Source organism: Oryx dammah, unplaced genomic scaffold (assembly GCF_014754425.2).
Source record: "Oryx dammah isolate SB20612 unplaced genomic scaffold, SCBI_Odam_1.1 HiC_scaffold_12, whole genome shotgun sequence".
In the NCBI taxonomy this organism is placed as follows: Eukaryota; Metazoa; Chordata; class Mammalia; order Artiodactyla; family Bovidae; genus Oryx; species Oryx dammah.
The window spans coordinates 4471570-4492714 of NW_024070196.1; the positions used below are offsets into that span (position 1 = coordinate 4471570).

The 21145-nt window shown below is 45.9% G+C and overlaps 1 protein-coding gene across 8 annotated transcripts in view; it reads right to left on the minus strand.

Annotated features, from left to right (window-relative positions):
- TRIM2 (tripartite motif containing 2) overlaps positions 1–21145 on the minus strand; it is a 126451-nt gene that overhangs the window by 65734 nt on the left and 39572 nt on the right. For 2 of the 8 annotated variants that reach the window (XM_040251428.1, XM_040251427.1), the window contains exon 1: positions 2945–3181. The exons of 4 other annotated variants lie outside the window; for them this stretch is intronic. In XM_040251428.1, the coding sequence (XP_040107362.1) occupies positions 2945–2947 (3 nt within the window). In that variant the 5' untranslated portion in view covers positions 2948–3181. Of the gene's footprint in view, positions 1–2944; positions 3182–21145 lie in introns of those variants that run through there. 2 more of the 8 variants (XM_040251431.1, XM_040251430.1) reach the window with 1 other exon arrangement.

Genomic DNA, 21145 nt, shown 5'->3' on the forward strand with positions numbered 1-21145 from the left:
GACTGCTGAGCTTGATCATATGGAAGCTGGTTTTTAAGCCAAGCCCCCAATCTGTGATATGACAGTTATGCCTGCCTCCTCTACCTCTTTCTTTAGTTTGCCAACACTTGCCATTGCCTCCTTCGTGAAAGTACTCACCTTCCGGAGTCAGTTCTTAAGGTCTGCTTTGGGCTTTCTAAGTTCCAGAAGGCTGGGTCTGTGTGATGGGGAGTGTTAAGTGGTCAGGCTAATTGACATTCATCTGACAGTGCCCTGGGACAGTCCGGGTGAGTGGGGTCTCCTCTCCCCACATCCATCACCTTGCCAAGTCTCTTCCCTTGCTTTCCCTGGGGACTACACAAAGAGGCTGAATATTCTGAGGAAAGGCAGAGGGCAAGCCAGGGCCCTAAGCCCCAGGAGATGGGCAAGATTAGCGAGAAAGGAGAAGAGAAATCTATTCTACATCGGAACTTCAAAAGACACAGGCGTATATAGCAGCAATACGTTTTTTCCCCTGGAAGCATATTATTTAAATCTGTTTTTGATTAGAATAAATGTTTACTTAAACTAATAAGTTTCCAATCATAATAATAAAAGCACTTAGAAGAATGGAATTCTCAATAGAGAATATGAAGGCAGAAGTGAGTACAGTAGAAAAGGGGAGACTGGCATGTAAAAAGCAGGAATGAATATCTCCTCCAATGATGTTATTTTAATAATTATATTGGGTTTCTTCTTCCTCAGTATTTGGTCTAATCTGAATCTGCAAATTCTTCGAGGAAGCCTGATCTGGTCAATTCTGATAAACGGCATAGTAATAATATTCAAAGAACCCTAATAGAAAGCAGATCCTATAGATCTACACTAAAATTCTTATATAAGTAAAAAACGGACACAGATGGTATTAGTTTGTTTTTTGAAAAGTAATCACAGGTGTGTGCAAATGAGAATTTTACCACAATTAGAAGTAACTCGGTCACATTTTTTAAAAGAAAAAAAAATGACAGAAAAAAATTTGTGGCAATTTTTTAAGTTTGGAAGTATTTCTCTCCTATATATCTCAATAATACATATAAATATTTGGCTGAAGTCTTAGTTTTATCAGAGAGGTAATGAAAAAAAAGCACAAGAGAGTCTTAAAAATTAAGCTTAGTTAAATAAATAGCTACATATTTAGGATTTTTTTCTACTTAATAAGGATAGGTAAAAGAAAGTCCTGGGTTTAGAGAAATTAATGTCTAAAGAAATCTAAGTGAAGGACATTTTTACTTTAGTAAGACAAAGAATGAGTATTTTTTTTTTTACCATATTTCACAAGCAACAAAATCACTCAACTTTTGTTATCATATAAATAAAAAAATTAAGTCATCCCAGGATTATAACATTAACTATGGTGAAAATATGTATAGATTTTATTCTCCATTTAAAAATGTGTGGGTTATATATACGCTGTTTTCTTATTTCTTGAAACAGCACATTCTACCAGAGAACATTTTTAATTCAGCAGTGTTTTAACCTTTCCAATGCCAACCCCTCGTGTCTTTCCAGGAGAAAACTGGACAGAAACACTTGGAGGTTTAGGAAAGGCCGCTATTCACATCTCTGCAACAGAAAGCTGCTTTCTCCACCACAGCACACATGAGACTTCTCATTGTGTGCCCCCTCCGGAGGGGCGTGCATTATTTAACAACACAGTGGGTTAGGAAGGATGCAGCTAAAGCATCTGTCCAAAAACACTGAAAGGCACCGGGAAATAGGTTCACAGTGGGCAGGAGTGAATCCTAGTACTTAAGAAATCAGTTCAAGAATCTGGGCAAACAAATGGCTTTCCTTACACCGTCTGATTAAAACAAAGCCGAGAACAAAAAAGCACTCACAATTTACTCACGAGGAATAAAACTACTGCAAGGTGATCTAAACCAAAGAAGTGAACTAATAATTTTTAAAATGCCCCATTCTGAATCTATGGACCTGTTCCTTGAAGCTGATAGAGAAACCATCTTTTCTTAAGGCAGAAATATCATTTTACCTTTGGGTTCAGAAATCTACTAATTAACATTCAATTTTTAATTTAAAATAATAGCCTTCCTACTTGCTCTCCTAATCCCCTGCCCCTCTACCTCAATAAGGAATAATGGCAGGGTGGGGCATCGTTGCACAAACAGCTCTTGGATGCAAAAATGATGCCTACTGTTTCAGGAAGCAAACCTAAGGTCCAACCCAAGATTCGCCCCCCCCCCCTTCTGTGTAGTGCTGCCATTGAACTCCACCCAGATTTGAGTCTATTTCAAAGACAGCAAAAAAAAAAAAAGTCAGAAAAGACCCCAAATGTTCTCCTGCGTATTTTCTGATCATCAATGGCATTCAGAATTCAGAGGGGCGAGTCATGCATTACGAATGACTGGGTTTCCAATGGCAACTGGGAACTGTGGCTCTCAACCCCAGGGCTCCCTAACAGAGGACACGGTGGGGGAGGGTCAAATCACACGGTCTCCTCTACCCTGGGGTACGGAGGGAAAAAATCTTATATTTAAGATAGGCCTATATACACATTAAAATAAAACTAGTAAAAATAAAGATCCAGTTAGACCACATTAGAAACTTGATAAGAAAAACCTTGCATGATGATCGCCCTAGTCTTGCTAGTTTGATGCTTTTGTTTAAGCAGAGTGGGTCTCCCTCTGTCTGATAGTTACAGAGCATACAGCATCACCATTAGAGAGAAGAGAGGGGTAAACGCCAGCACAGAGGCAGCAGGGTGAATTAGTTATTCACCTGGGCTAAGACTAAGCAGTATGAACACGGAGGACCTACCCATTTCTGCAGACAGACTAACGAAGGAGGCAAAGAACGACATCTTCCCTCACCTGGCGCTGCAGCCCGCGGCCACCCAAAAGAACAATGCACATTTCTCACGACTGGAGTTTGGAAGCACCATGCAAAGAGACTGGTTAAAATTCCCTACCATGCGGTGCAGCCATCATCAGCAGCCCAGCATATCTTCTGCTCTATGGAGTGATGTGCCAGCTCATGAACAGAAGACAGGAAGAGAAAAATGGAGGAGGCAAGAGAAGGCTCAGGAAAGTCGGCAGGGATGTTTCTGGGTCATTAACAAGTGGGAGACCCCTTTCGGTATTCAAACCAATCAACCTTTATCTCCCAGGACATCTTTTTCTCACTCAGCGTCTGTTGAAAAGACTGCAGCAGACCAAGCAAGGGATTATGGGATCGGGATGCAGCGGCGAGCTGCAATGAGATTCGTGGGTGGCTTGCGCTCCCCTCTGAGTCAGCAGTCAGCTGTTTCCAAGCTCCTGTGCTGGGCCTCGGCACCATCACCAGAACCGGCTGCTCGGTTACCAGGGGGAGGACTGTCTGTGCACAGCTCCCTGCGCCTGCTGCCGACAGGTTTACCAACCGGAGAGAGGGTGTGCCGCCAAGTAATCGAAAGGGGATGCAGTGTCGAAAGATTCCAGGAAGAAATTAGGCACGCGGGAGCTCAGCAGGAAAAGTTCGAATTTAGAAGACTGTTTGGGTGGAGTGTGAGAGCACAAACTCACTTCCCTTAGTAAGGGAAAGAAAAAAAAAAAAAAAGATCTATTTCCTTAGATTTTTTAACTAGCTTGAAACACCAATGCAAATTTTTTTTTAAATGCAAAACAGCCCAGTTCAACAAGGCTCTACTTTTTCCCTTCTTGGTCTTACCCAGGAAAGGGTCTATAAAATACAGTTCCTCAAAGTCAAATCATGCAAATGATATTTCTCTGCTTTTTGTCGCTCTAATCATTCAGAAAAAAATCATGTAAGTCAATATTTATTTCAGGGGGCCAACAGGACCTTTTGTTTTTCTGATGATGCCAACGTTCTCAAAGGTTAGAAACTTATCAAACTTGACATATTAACATAACTCCTCTATCAGGTCATTTAACTGATCCTGAAAAGGGTTTAGTAACAAAAATGACCAGCAAGAAGCCACATAAAAAGTTAGGTCTTCATATTACAAACAATACTTTAGAATATAAAAATCCTATATATCAGAATGGATTCCATAATCATTCCCTTTCTATAGCAATGGAGCAGGGAAATGCATTGCTTTCTATTCCTTGGTTAGTTACTAGTTTAAAAGTAGACACTAATTATTTTATTTAAATGATAAAAACTGAATTTGCATGTTTAATAACATTAATATTTATTAAATTATTTCCATGTAATCAGGCATTGCAGCAAGCCCGGTGAAGGGGCACTCAGCTCTGCAGAGGGGCAGGAGGGGAAGGTCACAAAGAATTTGGTGAGCTTGACAAATCCAGAAAAATGCACAGACATGCCCAAATTGGCATAGTACACAGTTCTCAAAAGCCCAGGTTAACACCTGCTTTAGAAGTTTTGTTTTGTTTTTTAACAGCTTTATTGAGACATAATTCACATACTATACAATTCACCCACTTCAAGTGTACAGTTTTCATCACTTAAAAGTTTGCAAACAATAAATGCAAGAGAGGGAGTAAAGAAAAAGCAACTCTCCAGCACTGCTGCTGAGAATGCAAACTGGTACAGCCACTATGGAGCACAGTACGGATACTCCTTAAAAACTAAAAACAGTGCCACCATATGACCCTGCAATCCTGCTTTTGGGCACGGATCTGGAGAAAACTCTAGTCTGAAAGGATACATGCACCCCAATGTTCACAGCAGCACTGCTGACAACAGCCAGGACGCGGAAACAGCCCAAACGCCCGTTGACAGGCCAACGGAGAAAGACGTAGCACCTATACACACAGACACGCCCCACAGAGCATCACTCAGCTGTTAAAGGAAGGAGGTGACGTCCTCTGCAGCAACGCGGGTGGACCCAGAGATGATCATCCTAAGCGAGATAAGCCAGATAAGGACAAGTATCACGTGGTATCGCTTCCACACAGAATCTAAAAAAGGATACAAATAAACTTATTCACAAAACAGAAAGAGACTCACAGACACAGGAAACAAACTTATGGTTACCAAAGGAGGGATAAATTAGGACTCTGCGATTAGCAGATACACATACGATTTTATATAGTAGCAGATGGAAAACAGTTAAACAAGGTCCTACTGGATGGCATACATCTTGTAATGAAGTCTAATGGAAAAGAATCTGGAAAAAATATAACTGAATCACTCTGCAGTACACTGGAGACTAACACTACACTATGAATCAACTCTACCTCAATTTAATAAGTTTTTAAAGCTGAACCCTTTAGCTGCTACCCCTACCTTCCCATCCCCCACAGTCCGAAGCAAGAACTAATCTACTTTTTATCTCTATCTGTTCAGTTCAGTCGCTCAGTCGTGTGCGACTCTTTGTGACCCCATGGACTACAGCACACCAGGCCTGCTTGTCCATCACCAACTCCCAGAGCTTGCTCCAATTCACGTCCATCGAGTGGTGTGGTCATGCCGTCCAACTAAATCGTCCTCTGTCGTCCCCTTGTCCTGCCTTCAGTCTTTTGTCCCTGCAGATTTCCCTCTTCTGGCCTGTTACATAAATGGGATCATATAATAATGTGGATCTAGGGGTCTGGCTTACTTCACTTACAGAACAGTTCCAAGGTTCATCCATGTGGCTTGTATCAGCACTTCATGCTTTTATATGGCTGAAAAATATTCCATTGTACAGATAAGCAGATGGATATTTTGTTTATGGACATTTGGATTGTTTCAACTTTTTGGCTGTTATGAATAATGCTGCTATAAACATTCATATATAGGTGTTTGCTACAAGTTTACAATTTAATTAGAATCCACTCTGGAAACTAAAGGCAGGCACATCCCACTCCAAGCTACAACATCTTCTTCCTAAGACAGGCTATCACAACAGTCCCTGACTTCCTAAGACAGGACTCTCCTCTCATTTGTGTTTCTGATGAAATTTACTGACCATGATGAATGCGGTAGCCAAATGCATCGAAATCTACTCCTCCCCTGTGACGTCATTTCTTCTGACCCCTCTTCCTAATCTCCCTCCACTCAACCCAAACTGTGGGGCATACACTTGGAGTGAGTCTCTGTTCTCACAGGACGGTGAGGAAGTGGGAGAGATCCTTGGTCTCGTCGCCTGGCTTGCAGTCAGAGAAGCTTCACCTACTCACTCAATCATTGAATGTCTAGCACCTGCCAGGCACTGAACAGGCTCTGAGGATACAGAGATGAACAGAACGGTGGCTCAGCCTTCAGGAAGATCACAGTCCAGAGTGGGAGATGGATGAGTAAGCAGACAATTGCAGTTGGGAGTGGTTAAGTCCTTGACTAGTGGTCATGGCTATTGGTACGGTTTCTTTCTGGGTTGGAGTTGTATTGAGACCTTCTGCAGCCAGAGGGTAAAGCCCCAAGAGCAGAGATGAGCCCAAGATCCTTGGGGCTGAGTCTGCTGCATGCCTTGCAGACTCTGTGGTGCTCTCTTGTCCCTCCCCAGTGTTTCCCTCCAGTTGAATAGACGTTAGAGAGTTAACTGTCCTCAGCCAGTTGCAGTCACTCGGGAAGTATAAACAGTGCACACGTGTAAGAACAGGAGAGGTGCTAACAGAACTGGGCGTGGCGGGACCCTGGGAGATAGAGAAGTGAAATTTACTGACCGTGTATTACGTGTCCGGTTCAATTCTAAGTCCTTTGTGCAGTCTACTTATCTCCAATCAAGGGCATCTCTGCTAGAACATAAACCTCCTAGGATGGCATATAGGGCCATTTATGATCTGCCCTCTGCCTTCCTCATTTCTTTTCCTTGTTGTAGCCTCCCCAGTCACACTCTGGTTCCGAAGTCATGCCACCATGCGTTTTTAAGCAGAATAGGGAAGGGCACCGACCCCCCTGATGGAGTGGTGGGGTATGCATTCAGCAATGGGAAGGGGCATTTTTGACTGTCCTACTGATCATGTGTCTAGGGGCTGGGGGTGGGGAGACACTACTGAGGTTTAGTGCCTGAGGCAGGATGCCTGCCATCCCCCAGCATGCGGGAGGGTCTCCTACAAGTATCTCTGTCGCCTCCCTCTGCGGATAGCAATACAAGAAATACAGCATTTGTTCTGAGAGGAATGCGCAAGCTCTTCTGACTCCTCTCCTGGGTTAACTCCTTCAAGTCTTCCAGAACTCCACAAAGACAGCCGCATTTTAGGAAGGATTCCCTGTGGCTCCTTCAGTCCCAGACCCTCCCATCCCCGTGTGGACTGGGTGTCTGCTCATGAGCTGCACAGCATTCTTTGCTGGAAACTACTGCCTGCTCCATCTCTTACCTCTAGCTCCACAGCCCCTGTGCAGTGCCTGTCCCATAGCAAGCAGCCAGGAGGTGGATGTGCAGTGACAGAAGCCTTAGAAACGGATGAGCGGTCTAACACCATGTAAAGGCTCTGCTTGTCTCAGAACTGGAAAGTAGCTGGGTCAGAGACCATTATGGAAAGGCAATTCTTCGTACCTGATTCGTGGTTTAGAATTTAGAAAGCACCTTCATAATACAAAGCAAAGCAAACCCAGAGACAGAATTTAACAGGGAAGGACAAATCTGACTCCATATTGGGTCTGCTTCTTTTGCTTTAACTTTTGTATTCTATTGGCTTTGGACTTCCCTGGGGGCTCAGAGGGTAAAGCGTCTGTCTACAATGCGGGAGACCTGGGTTCGATCCCTGGGTCGGGAAGACTCCCTGGAGAAGGAAATGGCAACCCACTCCAGTACTCTTGCCTGGAAAATCCCATGGACAGAGAAGCCTGGTGGGCTACAGTCCATGACTGCAAAGAGTCGGACACGACTGAGTGACTTCACTTTTCACTTTCCTTTGCTCTAAGTTAAGAAGGCCGTGTAGAGCCTGAAATATACAGGATGGCCCTCTCTCAAGGCTCTGGCCTTTAAAAGTATAACACTTTTCCACTTATATAAGATAAAAAGTTGCAGAACAGAGAATATGTCTTTTAGGAGGTTTACAGGAACATTTTGACTGGATAGCTGCAAGAACAAAGGATTCTGGCACCAAAAGGTTTGCTGCAACCAACCATACCCCTTCCCTTTTTAGTAGAAAAGAAGCCTGGGGAATTCCCTGGCCATCCAGTGGTTAAGACTCTGCACTTCAACTACTGTGGGCCTGGGTTTGATCCCGTCAGGAAACTGAGGTCCCTCAGTCTTGTTCGACTCTTTGCAACCCCATGGACTATAGCCCGCCAGGCTCCTCTGTCCATGGAATTTTCCAGGCAAGAATACTGGAGTGGGCTGCCATTTTCTCCTCCGTGGGATCTTCTTAACCCAGGGATTGAACCTGGGTCTCCTGTGTCTGCTGCACTGGCAGACGGATTCTGTACCACTGAGCCACCTGGGAAGCCGGAATGGTATAACCAAAAAATAGATAAATAAAACAAAATAATGACTCTGTTGAAAAAAAAAAAAAAAAAAAGCCTGAATTCTAACTTGGGGGAAATGGTTGTTTGGGGCACTAGTCCATCATCTTGACCTGCTGGCTTTCTGAATAGAGTTGCTGCTCCTTGCCCCAACAATTTGCCTTTACTTATCCGCCTATGACGCAGTGGGCAGTAACAAGAGCAGGTATCTTATTACTTTAGTGGAAACTGAGGTTCAGGTTTACAAGACCAGCCCAGAGTGCAGCAGCCATTAGGCAGTGAGGTGAACTAGAGTTAGGGCCTTGTGGCTGGCATAGCTCCTCTTTCACGGGGCCACAATGCCCCTCAAGGATGGGCAAAGGCCAGGACAGGGAGCAGCCAATCCCACAATGCAACAGAGCCAGCTGGTTAGAGCGGGGATGTCTTTTAGGGAAAGATAAGTGCAACCAACTAGGAGGAGGCCGCCTAAAACCAGGAGTCTATAAAGTCGACCTAATATAATTGTCATTTAGTTCAGTTCTTGTTTTATTTTATAATCTTTGTTTCCAAAAGCCTTTCTGAATATTGTTGCCAAATGGTCTTCTGAAAGAAGATGGTAAGGAATGATTATTTCCAGTTCAGGCTTGAGTGACTGCAGAAGAGATATTGTTAGGACGGATTTTACAGATCAGCACCCCACAAGTGACCCCTCAGAACCAGGCTCTTCCTGTCAGTCCAGACTCTTTGCAACCAACTTGGGTGAATGGTTTGGCTTGGACCCCAAGAGGCAGTCCTCTCCTCTCCTTTGGCAGAGGCAGCATAGACCGCTCACCCTGGAGTCTAGGAGTCACTCTTCAGTGGTGGTGGAAAAGTCCTATACCAAAGAGGACTGTTTGAAAATATGGTTGATAAAGCAGAAACAATCTTCCCTTTAAAAGTGTCCTTGCAAAGAGAGATGGTCCAAGTTGGCCTTAACCTAGTGGGGTTCTGTGGATGAAAACAGAACCAGCTGACTCAGTTACAGCCCAGGAACTCACACCAGAACTCATCTTGGAATTACCATTTAATTTTTTTGGGGGGGGGGGGAGGGGGCGTGGGAGTTACCATTTAATGTCATACATTTTACAAATAATTATGTGCCAGATGGTGTACTAGGCAGTGAAGACCCAAAAATCAAGTCACAGGCATGCTGATTGGGTCTCAGGTGTCAGGACGGCCCTTCCTAGACAGGCCACACCCAAAGGTAGTGGGGTTTGCAACTTGAACATATCTTTTTGAGGGACGTAATTCAACCCCTAGCCTCTACTATGGATGAAAGGCTACCACAAGGCCTGGGCTGATGCAGACCCACCTGAGAAGGGCCTGGCTTTCCTGTAGCACCGTTCTCTCAAGAACAGAGTTGAGATACATGGAGAACGTTTCACCTGTCTCATTCTGGTGTGCATGAGGGAACTCCAAGGTGGCTGCACAACTGGAATGCCGTCAAAGGCGGGTGGGAAAAGGGGGCTACGACTTGCGCTCTCCTCCGCTGGCTTTTATCTCCGGTACACATCCCAAGTAGGGGAGCGGGGCAAGAAGCTCTGAGCCTCCTAACACGGTGAAGGTGCTATGCTGCCTGCCTTGTATCCTGCACCACTTATTAATAACCATATCATTACATTAAAATCTGTCTTGTGGGTCTGGTTGGCAGCTTGAACCCACAACCATCTGAGTTTCTTCTTCTTGCCCTCAGAAGCCCCTGCTCAGCTCGAAGATGTCCTTCACACAAAAGACTGAAGCAGAACGCCATTCTGCAATCCATCAGACATCCCAGTAGCGTGCCAACACTTCCTTATTCTTTGTCTTGCTCTGACTATGACAAAAATAACAAGCAAAAGCAAGCAAACAAAATGCTCTTTTGTTTTACTGTTCTTTGGCCTAAGTTTAAGTCGACCATCTGTCCCGAGCATCCCTGGAAGAGAAGCTCCCAGTCCTAACTCTGCGTCCCTAATTATTGATGTCCATACTGATGAGCACATCAAGCCCGAGGGTTGTTTTTCTCATCACACTTTTCATTTGGACAATTAAACCCAAGGCAGCGCCAAGTTCCGGCTTGCCTCAGCGGTTTACCTTGTTTAAGTAATCACTGCAGTGGCTCTGACTACCAGGCTGGGATTGAGAGTCAGGGATTCTAGGTGGCAAATTTCCCCCGTGACTGCCCTGCCAAGGCCGGCGCTGAGGCCTAGCCAAGACCTGAGCTGGGCGGGGTACAGCCCTGACCTGAAGGTCCCGGGGCTGCTGACGCGGCTGCGCGGCTGGTATCGCCTTGCAGGACCCTGACTCCCTCTTCCCCGCGTTTCTTCCTCTCTGTCCCACACAAAGGATTATTTTTTAACCAAGATATAATTCAGACAGAACCTTACAAAAGTTCATGTCTGTTGACCAAGTATTTCCGCTTCCAGAACTCTAGTCTAAGGAAATAATCCCAGGTGGCGGCCAATCTCCCAGAGCCTGGCTTCCGAGGCCAGGCGGAGCCCGGAAAACAGCCTTGGGTCCAGACGCAGCCCGGCCGCGGTTCCTATGGCAACAGGCTCCGCCCCGAGGCAGCCAGCTCCGTAGACGCATCCACCGCTCTGCCTGTACTCTGAATCTTTCTTTCTCTCCCTGGAGGCATCCTTTTCTAACCTTATTCTCACCAGGAGGCAAGATGACTGTATGAAATAACTGATTCACGTGGTGGTGATGGCAGTGCCGAGGAGGGCGGGGAGACTCAGGCTTTTTATTGCGGTGACAGCAATCAACGCGGTAACAGGGACCACCGAGGCCTGCCCCTCCCGCAATGCTGGTGCGCCGGCTGCGGCGCTTTCCCATCCCCTGGGTTGCGCCTCGCCTCTCCTGCCGTCCAGGCCTGCAGGCTTCCGCATCTGAGCTATCTTAACCAAGGTGCCACCGGGTCAAGGTGGGGTTTTCTCCGTTCACAGGCCTGAGTTTCCTGAGGACGTCTAGAGCTCAGTGCCCTAATGCGAAGGGTGGTACTCAAGGAGGAAGCTGGGCATCTTGGCAGAGGGAATAATCTGAGGATGGTGAAACTTGGCACCACTCACCCAACACCTGTAACCAGGGGAGAGCATTTTCCTAAGCAGCCTGTGAGGCACACGCCACACTGGTCACCTGTATTAGAATCATACTGCCAAAGTAAGCGCAGCTGTAATTTAGGCGCTGGCTCTGGAGACACATCTGTATTTGCTGTGTTCAGGCTGCTCATTGCCTCTGTAAGCTCCTTTGTGAACTGTCACTTCATAAGGCTGTCGTGATGATTAAATGCTACAGCATGGAGGGGCCTGAGCGCCAAGCTCAGCGCACAACATGCCCAACCATCAAGTTACTATGACCAGGGCAGGGGTGGGGAGTATGGGCTGTAGTGCCAGGATGGGTTGAGTCCCCATTCTGCCACTGATGAGTTTGAGCAAGTCCTTGAGCCTCTCTGTGCCTCAATTTCCTCATCCATATAATGGGCATAATAACTTGGCTCATTGGGTTTGTGTGAGAACTGAATGGTTTAGTCTATGAAGAGAACCCACCCCAGTGCCTGACACGCAGCAAGGAGTCAGTTCACATACGGGGAGAGCAGAGGCACTAGCAGTATCGCCTCTACCAGGCTTGAGCTCCTTTAGGAATGACTAGCGACTCTCTTCTGTATTCCGAGAGCCTGGCTCATGTAGGGGCTCAATAAACATTTATTTTTTGGATGAAAAGTTAATTCTCTTCTTATGCCAACTAAAACAAGTCAGGAAAGGAGAGTGGGCAGAATCATGAAAAATCAGAAACGATTTATCTGTCCACTTTTATCATCCTGGAAGGACACAGCCTCCCTCAGCCTCGGCCACTTAGCAAAGGTGTCTCCCACCGGCTCTGACACATTTGAGGAAGAGGCTACAGTGCTACTTTGTTGCTCTGGTGAGTCCTCACACTAACTCTTAAAGGTAGGCCAGCCCAGCAAGGAAGACAGTCTCTGCTCCCATCCCTCTGGCTTGTTCTTGTGAGAAAGAGCCCTGGTACTTTCTGCTGATCAGCAGCCAGTGGACATGAGTCCTCACTGGTCAGTTGCTCGCCTTCAGACCCAGTAGCCTTCTTGGAAATATAAGAAGAAAAAGGATTCCTTTGGGCACCTTTCCAGAGGCAAGATTTCCCCTTTGAGGAAAGCCATCCTCTCTAGATGTGAGAATGGGGGCCCTCGCTTCATGTCCTCCACTGAATGGATCTGCTCTGAACACTGACTCATCCAGCCTTCTCCCTCAGCAGTTAGCAGCGTGTCTGGGCTGGGTGCCAGGAAACCACAGTGCCACCAGAGGTGAGCGGAGCAGGGGCAGGAGAGTAGGGGCAGCCAGACCAGAGCAGAGGGGGTGTATGCATGGGTCAGGGCAGGCCTGGCAAGTCCAGGGCACCTTGTATCTGGTGCGTTGGGAGTCAGCTTGCTGCCAGGTGGAGCCATCCATGGCCCGACGGCCAATGCCAGGGGCATCCCCGCTCTTCCTCGATAACGTCGTTCCTCTTCCTGCCTCTCTTCTCCCCGTTCTCCTGCCTTCTCCCCATTGCCCACCCACTTCCCTTACTCCACTAGCTTTCAATTTCCCTCTACTACGTCCTGGGTGCTGCGCTGGGGTCCACAGTCACCATCCTCAAGGGACTTGTGCACACTTATGTGATACAAACATAAAGTCTCAATTAAAGATAAATTAATGAAAAGAAAAATAAATTTGATCTCAAACAACTTTCATCTACGGCCTCCACCTCAGACCCAGCAAGGATGCTCATGGGTGTCACTCCTGGGATGGCATTCTGCACTGGATGATATTCCAGACTCTGGAGTCAGACACATATGTGTGCAGATCCAGCTCTGAAACAGACCAGGGATGTGATGTGGGGGAAATTACACAACTTCTCTGACCCTCTTCTCCTTCTCTGTAAAATAGCGATAGAACAGTTACACCTGTAGGGTTGTTATGAGAATAAAATAGGTGGATGCCCGAAAGATGCTGAGCACGGTGCCTGGCACACAGTCAGGCTCAAAAGACACCACTATGGTGGTGGTTTTAATTACTGAATCCTGGGGTCAGAGAGCTTTCTCTGGAAATATTTTAGACTCTGTGGGCCACACAGTTCTGTGTTCTCTGTTATAACTGTTCAACCCTGCTGTAGAGTGAAAGCAGCCACAGGCAGTATGTGAAGGGGCATAGCTGTGTTCCAGTCCGACCGCCTTCATAAACACTGATAACATCTGTAAATTTCACACGCACAGAAAATTACTTTGCTCCTGACTTTTCTTCGCGAACCATTACAGCGCAGTGGGTGGATGTGGCCCGCAGGCCTTGGTTTGGGCACCCGGGAGCAAGCCTAACGAAAGGGTTGGCACTTCCTTTCACGGATTTTTGCCTCAAAGGGAAATCCAGTTGGTAGGTCCATAACACCCATAGACAGTGTCTACTTCAAACCCGGCTAACTTTAACAAGGGCACAGACCAACCCAGAGACAGAGAAAACCCCATAAAGGAAAAACAATACCTACAATTTATTTGTGCACAAGCAAAGACAAGTAAGCAATACCTTCAATTTACTAGTGCCCAAGATCAAAGATAGAAAAGACAATTCCCTCCTCAGACACACGATTGCCTTGTGTTTTGTGGACAAAGGCAAGCTGTTTCCACAGGTGCGAGAACTGGCCCTGTGTGTACTTCACTTCTCAAGGCTGGGTGCGGAGAAACCCAGCTGTCGGAAATGTCACAGAGGGTCACAACACCCCCAAATTTTACACGGAGAGGATGAAAGATGATAGAATGGACGAGGAGTGAAGAAGGCTGGGGAAAATGAGGGCAGGCAGGAGGGACCCACAGGAAAACAGGCCCAGTCCCAAGCCCCCTGCAGATCAAAATGCAGATGGTCACTCGTACAAAAGTCGGAGGCCCCGAGTGCTGGGCAGTTCCTAGTTCCCACTTCCTCAGTGTCCAAGGATGGAAACAGGACTTTGTGCTTCACTTTCCACTGCGATCTAGGATGGATTTTATTCTCTAGTTCATATCAAATTCCTCGCAGGCCAGACAATCTTTCTCGATGCTATAAAAAGACCATACTCCAGGTATACTGCAATTAACAGTTAAACTTGTTTCCCTTGCTCCAGAGAAAATGCAAAGGCTTTCTTATAAAGCCATTCCAAGAATCCAAGCTGTTCTTGTACGTCTTTTAAAAACTATACACACTAATGTACTCAGTGCCACTGAACTGTACAGTTAAATATGGTTAAAACAGTATATTTTATATTATGTGACTTTTACTACAATAAAAAAATTTTTAACTATACACACTCCTATATATAAAAAAATAGATAACCAACAAAACATACTGTGTACCACAGGGAATGCTAGTCAATAATATTTTTTAATAACCTATACAGGAAAAGAATCTGAAAAAAACATATTCATGTATAACTGAATGACTTTGCTGTACACCAGAAGCTAATGCAACATTGTAAATTAACTATACCTCAATAAAAAATAAATTTCAAAATCAAGACTGTGTTATCTATGTTCTGCTCTCATTACTGGATGAAGAACCTACTAACCCTGCCCCACTGAAGTGCTGACTGGCCCTCAAGGTCGGATGTCAGGCTAACACCCTTTAGCTGGCAGGGACTCTGCTTGGGAGGGGCACGGCCCAGCCACAGACACATATATAATTCAAGTCATCCATAACCTGCTGGCTCCCTGCAGAACTGCCTCGTTAACTGCTCTCTAATGTGGAAAGCAATCAAGGCTTCTTTAGAAAGAAAAAACTGAGAAGCTGGGCTTTGGGAAGGAACCTTGGCCAAGACTGACCTCACTGCACCAATACGCCTCCCCTCCCCACCTGTGAGCACAAGCCCGAGGTCAGAGAACCTGGCCTTTTCCTTCACCTCTCCCTACCACAGGGCGCGGCACAGGTTCTCTCTACAGGGACATAAGCCATCCCTCTGTCATATATATCGTCAAATGACCCGCATCAAGGGCAGAAACTGTCACTTTCTAGTCCCACTGGGGGCTCAGGTCGTCAGCCCAGCTCTTGGCCTGAATCCTGGTCCACTTTCCGTCTTGCCCTGGCAGAGCCTCTCCACCAGTGACTGGAAGCAGGAAGGCACAAGACTCTCATCCTTTCATAGAATCAGATGTATTTAAAGCTGGAAAGGAGGGCCTCCCTGGTGGTCCAGGGATAAAGAATCCGCCTGCCAATGCGGGAGACACGGGTTTGATCCCCGATCTGGGAAGATCCCACCTGCCACAGAGTAACTAAGCCCGGGCACCGCACCTAGTGAGCCTGTGCTCTAGAGCCCGGGGGCTGCAACTCCTGAGCTCACACGCTGCAGCCACTGGGGCCTGCGTGCTCTGTGCCCATGCTCTGCCACAAGAGAAGCCACTGCAACGAGCAGGCCATACACTGCAACTAGAGAGTGGCCCCCTGCACAAATAGAGGAGAGCCCACACAGCAACAAAGACCCAGCACAGCCAAAGGTAAATAAACAGAATTGTGTATATATATATAAAACAGTAGGAAAGTGCCAGAGAGATGATACAGTGCTATAGTTGGAAGGCAGCAAAATGCTTTCTCTAAAGACCTGGTCCTGATCCTAGGGACCCTGCCAACATGCCTGCCTCGCACTTTGCTGGGTCCCTAACTCCTCTGTTCGGGTCAGGGACCTGGAGCTCTCCAGATCATCATCACATAGACAAAGAAACAGGCCTGGGGAGGTGATGAAACTCCCCCCAGGCCATACAGTTAGCAAGCCCGGCAAAGCCTAACCCTGGGCATGCCTCTGTCTCTCCAGCTGCCCCCTGCCCTCTCTGCACAGGCAGACCTGCAGAGCCATTTTACAGGCTGCCCGGGTTTGATTATGATCCCACCAGGTTTCATCATGATTCTGTTAGTTTTCTGGAGACTGATCCCAACAGAAATGACTAGAAATACAAGCACAGGTGTATTTCTTGGCAAGTGAAAATAGAAAACTATACCAAGGAAAAACAAACAGCTCTCATACTACAGCTGGCCTGCTTGAAGAGTCAAAGGTTCAGAATTTATGAATATGCAAACCCTGCAGTCAAACAGCAGGAGTTCCCAAGATAGCAGGGAAACAGGAAGCCGCCTCAAAGGACGAGAGTACTAAAAGGTTAAAATGCTGGCCATCCACTTGGCAAAGGGCAGGGAAAAAATAAACCTTGACATCCTGTAGGAATGGGATTCACAGAGGAGGCAGGCTCCTTGGAATAGAAAGGAAAAAAAAAAGAAGACATAACAGAGGCTATCAACCAACTTTGCACAGCTAAGAAGGTGCATATCTTCAGAATGACCTTGACGGTAAAAATCTGACACTAAAATAAACACAGAAGAGTGGAAGTTAAATCACTAGCTGCTGTATAGACTGCTCAGGAAGCCTTGTAAGCTAGTCAAATTTGAGAGGAGCACAAAGTGGTAAAAGCACACGCACAGATTTACTCAAGCGTGTGCGGTTGGCCTCAGATGGCCAGTGTGTTCTGACCCTTCTCTCTTCTGTTCCCTGATGGCCCCAGTAGAATTTCCATTCTATTTTAAAAAGGCTATTAACTCGTGCTTGCTTGCCCCCCAGAAATGGAAATGGAAGAACCTAGTCTTAATTTAGTCTTGCCCACAAAGCTGATTCATGATAAAAATGGGTTTCATTTCTTTCTTTCTTTTTTTTTAATAGTCAGGGCTCTCCTAGCAGCATTCTAGGACCTTTCTTTCTGCGCCATCAGGTTTCTGCTCTTTCCTCCATCATTCTCTCTCCATGATTTCTGGCCTTTCAAGAGCCAGTGAGTTCATCACCTCATGTCCAAATTTTGAGATTTCAAGGCCAGAGGAAGAGGCTGCTTTTCATTGGTAAATGGCAAAATAGGTCTCCGGAGGGAGGAGTAAGCTCCCTTTAGGGCATGCTGTGCCCACTACCCTATTGCTTGGAGCCCCCACCCCCAGATGCAAGCTTGTCCCTGTACCCTTGGCCCTCTGCCCAAATGATGCCTCCTCGCTGGGGCCTCCCCAACCCTCTCATCCATCAGAAGTGGGTGTCCCCCGCCCTTTGTTGTTTAGCACTGTACTGTGTTGGAATCCTTTATGACAACTATGACCATTTGTAATGACACATAATTATCTGCACGCTTGCTTAGAGCCAATGATGGACAGGGTCCTACCCCAATGATGCCACAGTACACGCGCAGTCCTGACATGTAGCTTCCAAAACCACAGGATGCAGACCGACCAAGAGTCAACCTGCTCACAAGTGGACCAGCATGCCTCGGAGAATAGTCTTGCTGGCCTGGTTCTCCTGTAAAATGCCTTCAGAAATACTTGTTACCACTGAACCTCTGCTAAAGATACATTTGATATAGCTGATTCACTTCATTGTACAGCAGAAACAAACGTAACATTGTAAAGCAATTAGACTCCAATTAAAAAAAAAATAATAAAGATACTTTTGAGCTTTATTTGTAGAAGAGATCTGCCAGAGACATGGTGTAAGCAAGACATGATCAGGACAGCCTAACCTGCTTAAGAGTTTACTTATTTACTTTCCAGGAAAAAAGTTTCATATCACTTACTGAAAATGTTTTGACCTGATCCTTAAGGTATGTGGGACTTCCACTGGTGGTCCAGTGGTTAAGAATCCTTGCTTCCACTGTAGGGGCACAGCTTCTATCCCTGGTCTGGAAACTAAGACTCCCCATGCCACAGGACCCAGATGAAAAATAAATACATAATAAACAAATCCAAAAAAAGTATGCTTTATAACACATTACATGATTACTGAATTTTGATAAATGTGATAGTGTTAGTTGCTCAGTCGTGTCTGACTCTTTGTGACCCCATAGCCTGCCAGGCTCCTCTGTCCATGGAATTCTCCAGGCAAGAATACTGGGATGGGTCGCCATTCCCTTATCCAAGGGATCTTCCCGCCCAGAGAAGAAACCCAAGTCTCCTGCTATAAGGTGGAATCTGTACCACCTGAGCCGCCAGGAAAGCCCACATGATTACCAGATACATGTAAATACTGGGAGTAATAAAAGCAAACAGGTTTTTTGATACTCTGTAACTCACTCTTGCTTTTTCATGTATTCTGAATTAGTGAGCCCTCTCAACACGCAGAGTCCCAGAAGCAGCAGAGGAAAGGATACCACTGATCCCAGACTAAGTCCTTTCACAGTGGGTGAAGGTCACCTAATTATTAAAAGTTATTAATATTTGATACTGCTTTTTTAAGTAAGAGAAAAAATACTTACTGCTTAGGCAAATACATCACTTTGAAAGAGTTGTTCAAACTACAATGTAAAACCTCTTTCTTTAAACAGGGAGCCTAAAAACATATTGGAAAGGAAACACTACCAAGTAAGATGTTGTGCCGCATTGTTTTTATCGCGTGCCCTTAAGTGTTTGTAAGCTTATCACAGGGAAACAGTTTTAAAAATAACCTTGCAATCCTTATGCACAGTTTGGCAGCAATAATCTTTTATATTTAGGCCCAATGAGGAAATATGGATGTGAAATTCAGTTTTTATTTAGTGACCCTATCATGGCAGAAAGTTCAGATGCATTTCACGCTGCTCTAAAACTTTGCTTTGGGATTTCCCTGTGGCCCACTGATTAAGAATCTGCCTTCCAGCGCAGGGAACTAAAATCCCACGCACCACGGGCAACTAAGCCCAGTGCCGCAACTAGAGAGAGGCCCACACACTGCAGCGGACTCAGCACAGCCAGAATAAAAGCATAATAATAATAAGAGTAAAATAAAACTCTGCTTCCGATTAAGCTAAAGATGAACAAGGGAGATATTACTTGATAACAGTCATGTTTTTGTTGAAAAGAGGAAAGTAAAGAGAACAGGAGAAGGGACCATGGCAGGCCACTGATACACGACGGTCACGGATCCCTTCCTTCCCTGCACGTTCCTGCAGCAATGATGTCATCTACCAGGCGCAAGGGGCTTCTACACTGAAGAGGATACAAAACAGCATGATGGTGATCTTTGACGAGTACAAATGAGCAAGTGACTTTTTCTATAGATTAGAAGGGACTAGAGAGAGATTAAGAAAACAGAAAGGCAAAGGATAAAAAGAGCTGCCTTTATGAGGCATGTATGTTGTATGCTAAGTCACATCAGTCGCGTCCGATTCTTTGCGACCCTAGAGACTGGAGCCCCCCAGGCCCCTCTGTCCATGGGATTCTCCAGGCAAGAACACTGGAGTGGGGAGCCATGACCTCCTCCAGGGCATCTTCCCGACTCAGGGATCAAACCCATGTCTCCCGTGTCTCTTGCACGGGCAGGCGGGTTCTTATCCACTAGCACCACCTAGGAAGCCCACCTTGAAAACAGTTCAATGCAAGTCAGTTATTTTCTAACTGGAAGACTGAGCACCAATCTCACCATGAGGGCCCCACCCTCATGACCCATCTATCCTAAGGACTTCCCCAAAGCCCCATCTATGACTGACTACCAGCGTATGAGAGGGTTACAGCTTCCAAATATGAATTTCGGGGAGATCAAACATTCAGTCCACTACAGGAGCCCTAAGATTTTGTACAAGAGGGTCTGGACCTCTTCGGCCTCTGGATCCCACCACCCCTGTGGTGACTAAAGCATCCAAACCACTTCGGGTCACTGGACACACTAAGAACCCGCAACCAACTGCACGTCATGTAAGTGCGGCAGCCGCAGTGCAAGTGACTGGGGTTGGATTTGCTGCACTTAGTGATTCCAGGCTTGCCCTCTAGAGTCTTCTATAAAGGGTTGGAGCTGCACTCACTCTAGGCCTCCAGAGCCTCCCTGCGTCTTTTAAACCTTCGCATGCTTTCCCTCTGCTTGGACTCCTTTTCTTCTCTTGCTAGACATTCAATTGATGCGTCACCTCTATAGTGAAAACTCCCTGACAGCCCCTTCACTCAGGCAAGGTACTCAGCCCTCCTTGTATGTATGCAGGACTTCTAACGCGGTACTTATCACTCTCTGCAGCAATCACTGGTTTAGATGTCTGTCTCTCCTACTAGAGAGTGAGCTCCTGGCCTGAGTCTTACTCATCTTTTTATCTCTGATATAGCAGGGTCTAGATATAAGTAAGTCCTCAGTAAATAGCAGTCATTCAGTGAATATGACTTTTCTCTTATATATATTCTGGTTCGTGGTATGTAAAGAGCAAGGGAACTCACATTTATTTAGCACCTACTATGTACAAGGTTCTATGTTAAACACCCAATTTTATTCTTAAGATGTATTTGTAAGACAGGAATTGCTGGTCTGATAAAACGGAGATTAAAGAACCATCTTATTAGAAATAAAAGTATTCAAAATGTCTAGGAACTGACTTGATCTATTTGGGATCAATATTTCTGGAGCTTAGTTAAAATGTTAGTCACTCAGTTGTGTCTGACTCTTTGCAACCCCATGGACTGTAGCCCACTAGGCTCTTCTGTCCATGGGATTCTCCAGGCAAGAATACTGGCATGGGTTGCCATGCCCTGCTCAGGGGACCTTCCTGCCCAGGAACTGAATCCAGGTTTCCTGCATTGCAGGCAGATTCTTTACCACTGAGCCACCAGAGAAGCACTTAGTTATCTCTACTCCAAAAGAGCAGTGACTGAAAATGGGGCCATACAATCTCACTCCTAGGCATATATCCAGACAAAGCTATAATTACAAAAGATACATGTACATTGCAGCACTATTTATAGACAAGCCATGGAAACAATCTAAACGTCCCATTGACAGAGAAACAGATAAAGAAGATGGGGGGTGTGTGTGTGTGTATGATTACTACTCAGCCATAAAAGGAATG